Here is a 3,622-nt window from a genome sequence, read left to right on the forward strand (position 1 = left end):
AGGACCGGAGTTCGAGACCCCTGCTTTAGAGGGTTCGTCACCTCCTTAGACTATTTATTTTGTCTGAATATCCATCTAAATTGGTGTCTCCTCTGTAATACATGTCATTTGTTGTCTTTGTAGAAATGCATTTCTGATGCCCTTTTCAGTGTACTGGACAATATACAAAGCATAATGTTGGCATTTCAAGATGGCAATCAGGAGCCAGATATAATCCAGCAAGGCCATATCAGTGTGTTTGTCAACAGGTAAGTTCCACTTCAACTAAGACTTAAAACAATAGTTTAATATTTGGAGAGATATTCATAACTGCTTTCTGGCAACAAGTTTGATGGCATAACTGGTAATAATAATAATTGATCAGACTTATATAGCGCTTTTCTGGACACTCAAAGACGCTTTACACTGTCAATTATTCATTCACACACATTCATTCTGATGGTGGTAGCTACGATTGCAGCCACAGCTGCCCTGGGGCAGACTGACAGACCACCTCAAACAATCCATTCATACGCATTCACACCAGGCAAGGTGGGTGAAGTGTCTTGCCTAAGGACACAATGACCATGAAAGAGGTTACAGGGCGGAATCGAAACGCCGACCTTCCGATCATCGACTGACTCACTCTACCACCTGAGCCACAGCCGCCGTAACACGGTAAACACTTAAGGTTAGCAGTTGTTGACAAAAGCTGCGATCAGCACTACTAAAGTTCTTCATTACCACATTATATCTAAAAACTGGACCATATGTGCCCAACTATTTCTTTATACTAACAGCATTAACCTCTCAGTAACTCCCACTGATTTGTTTGGCAACCTCATGGTAGTGATAACTTTGCTTAGTTACTTTTCTTTCAAATGACCAAAAATATAACTTGCTGTTTACAGAATTCACTTGTTAATTAGTAAGCTTTGGAGGGGCAAAGAGGTAGATTGTTTTACCTTTTGGTAAAGCCAACCAAGTATTTTTCTCTCATGTCTTTATGCCGTCAATATTAACCTTCTGGCTGTGGCAGTGCATTCACCAGACAGATGTGAACGTGGAATGGATCATCACATCTAACTTTAAGCAAGAAAACAGAATGTTTGACTTCATTTGATGACTTAAAGTCCTTGAAAAAGTGAAATGAATCATTTAAGCATGCCAGTAGAGCTGGTAAACTTGCAAAGCACCTGTTCCGGATGTTATCAGTATATTAAATGGCTGATATCATCGCTTATCATTCCCATACATATGAGCCAGAAGGGATCTACTCGACTTTCTAGAAGGATCAGCAGACGCATTATGCCTCCATTTTATGGAATTCTGTTATCGTCTAATTAAACATGAGGAAGCCACAATTTTGCACTTACGCAGAGGAAAAAAAGGCTATACTTGGAGGTTGGATGAAGGAGGTGTAAGTCTGCAATATTTCACAAAAACAGGGAGACCAACTTAAATGGTCTTCATTTTACAAAAATTTCAAGGTTCAATTTTAAACCATTTGCATTCTACAGTCCTACAAAATATGAGAAACAACCAGAGTTATGATAGTGAACCTTTAAAAAAGTAGGAGGTTGGGGGTAGGACGAGATCTGCGGATCTGTAGAGGCTGGTGTGGCAGCGATGTGGTGAGCGTAGAGCAGGCAGAATGAATAAACGCTACCTTGGTTATAAAGTACGCTAACTCAGCTCAATTCAACTCAACTTTATTTATAAAGCACTTTAAAAACAACCACTGCTGACACAAAGTGCTGTACATCAAGAATAAATTATATAAAACATAAAACAAACAAAACAGTTAAATAAATAACGACAATAAAATGATAAATACAAGAGCAAAGTCTCATGCTGTGTCAAAAGCCAAGGAGTAAAGGTGGGTTTCAAGAAGAGTTTTAAAAATAAGCAGTGAAGGGGCCTGTCTAATGTGCAAGGGCAACTTGTTCCATAATTTAGGAGCAGCAGTAGAAAAGGCTTTGTCGCCTCTGAGCTTCCGCTTGGATTTTGGTACCTCTAGGAGCAGCTGATCAGCTGACCTGAGGGACCGAACAGGAGAATACAGGTGAAGCAGCTCACAGAGAGGCAAGGCGGGGCAAGACCATTTAAGGATATTAAAACAAATAAAATAAATTTAAAATGAATTCTAAAATGCACAGGCAGCCAGTGGAGGGAGGCCAGAATGGGAGTAATGTGTTCCCTCTTACGTGATCCAGTTAAAAGACGAGCAGCGGCATTCTGAACCAACTGGAGATGTGAGAGGGAAGACTGGCTGGCTCCAAAATAAAGAACATCGCAGTCATCCAGCCGAGACGTTATAAAGGCATGGATTACTGTTTCAAAGGGCTGCTGTGGGAGGATGGGTTTCACCTTTGCCAACTGCCTAAGATGAAAAAAGCCGATCTTCACTACTGCACCAACTTGGTGATCCAATTTAAAATCACTGTCCATCTTAAAACCCAGATTCGTAATTGTTCGCTTTACATGCTGTGCCAAAGGACCCAAGTCAACAGGGGAGTGGGACTCACAGGAACCACTGGGGCCAAACACCATCACTTCTGTCTTCTTTTCATTAAAATTTAGGAAGCTTAATGCCATCTAGGCTTATCATTAAGACATAACAACAGTGACAGTACATATATCTGACTGTCGTCAGCATAACAATGGAAGGAGATACCATGCTTTCTAAGAATTGAACCCAAAGGAGGCAAATAAAGTGAAAAAAGCAGGGCCCTAAAATTTATCCCTGTGGAACCCCATATAACAGGGGAGCAGAGGAAGATTCAGAACCAGCAAGGCTTACAGACATAGTTCTATCTGCCAGATAGGACCTAAACCAATCCAGAGCACTACCACAAACGCCCACTAGATGATGCAACCTAGATATCAAAATGCTGTAGTCCACTGTGTCAAAGGCCGCGGTTAGGCCAAGCAAGACAAGAATTACATAATCACCAGAATCATTAGCCAGGAGAATGTCATTGAGTACCTTTAACAATGCTGACTCTGCTATGCAGGGTTATAAAACCAGACTGAAGAACCTCCAGGACATTATGCTCATCCAGAAAAGACTTCAGTTGGGCATAGACAATTTTCTCCAATATTTTAGAGAGGAACAGCGGCTTGGAGATAGGCCTAAAATTAGCCAACACTGTGATCGAGAGCAGGTTTCTTGATCAGGAGTTGCATTACTGCATTTTTAACATTTGCAGGGACAACACCAGAAGACAGACTGCTGTTAATGATGGCAAGAACTATCTGCCCTATGCTGGGGAAAACCTCTTTAAAAAAAACTGAGGAGGGACAGCATCACGAGGGGAACCAGAGGGCTTTATATGGCCAACCACATCTTGTAATAGCGACAAAGTCACAGGCTCAAACTGAAAACAGCCGGGCAAGGGACAGAACCAGACGGGTCAGAGGCAGGACCTGAGATGAGAGCCCTTTTGATAATGACTGTATTAGTAAAAAAGTGCAGGAATTTATTGCACATTTCAGGGGATGCTTCCAAACACACAGACTGTGGGGCATTAAGAACAGAGTCAATAGTTTTAACCCTTTAAGCCCTGAGCTATTTTTCAGGCCTTTGATCGAAAATTACATACCCATAATAAAAACAGTTTATCTCTGCAACCACAAGGTC

At 41.4% G+C, this 3,622-nt stretch overlaps 1 protein-coding gene across 1 annotated transcript in view; it reads left to right on the forward strand.

Moving 5' to 3' along the window:
* The window catches only part of LOC103356098 (polycystic kidney disease protein 1-like 2), a 58,496-nt gene that overhangs the window by 942 nt on the left and 53,932 nt on the right, over window positions 1-3,622 (forward strand). Inside the window, exon 3 of the mRNA XM_008280148.1 lies at window positions 124-248. Coding sequence (XP_008278370.1) covers window positions 124-248 — 125 coding nt within the window. The remainder of the gene's footprint in view (window positions 1-123; window positions 249-3,622) is intronic.

Source organism: Stegastes partitus, unplaced genomic scaffold, assembly GCF_000690725.1.
Source record: "Stegastes partitus isolate 25-593 unplaced genomic scaffold, Stegastes_partitus-1.0.2 Scaffold183, whole genome shotgun sequence".
Taxonomy (NCBI): domain Eukaryota; kingdom Metazoa; phylum Chordata; class Actinopteri; family Pomacentridae; genus Stegastes; species Stegastes partitus.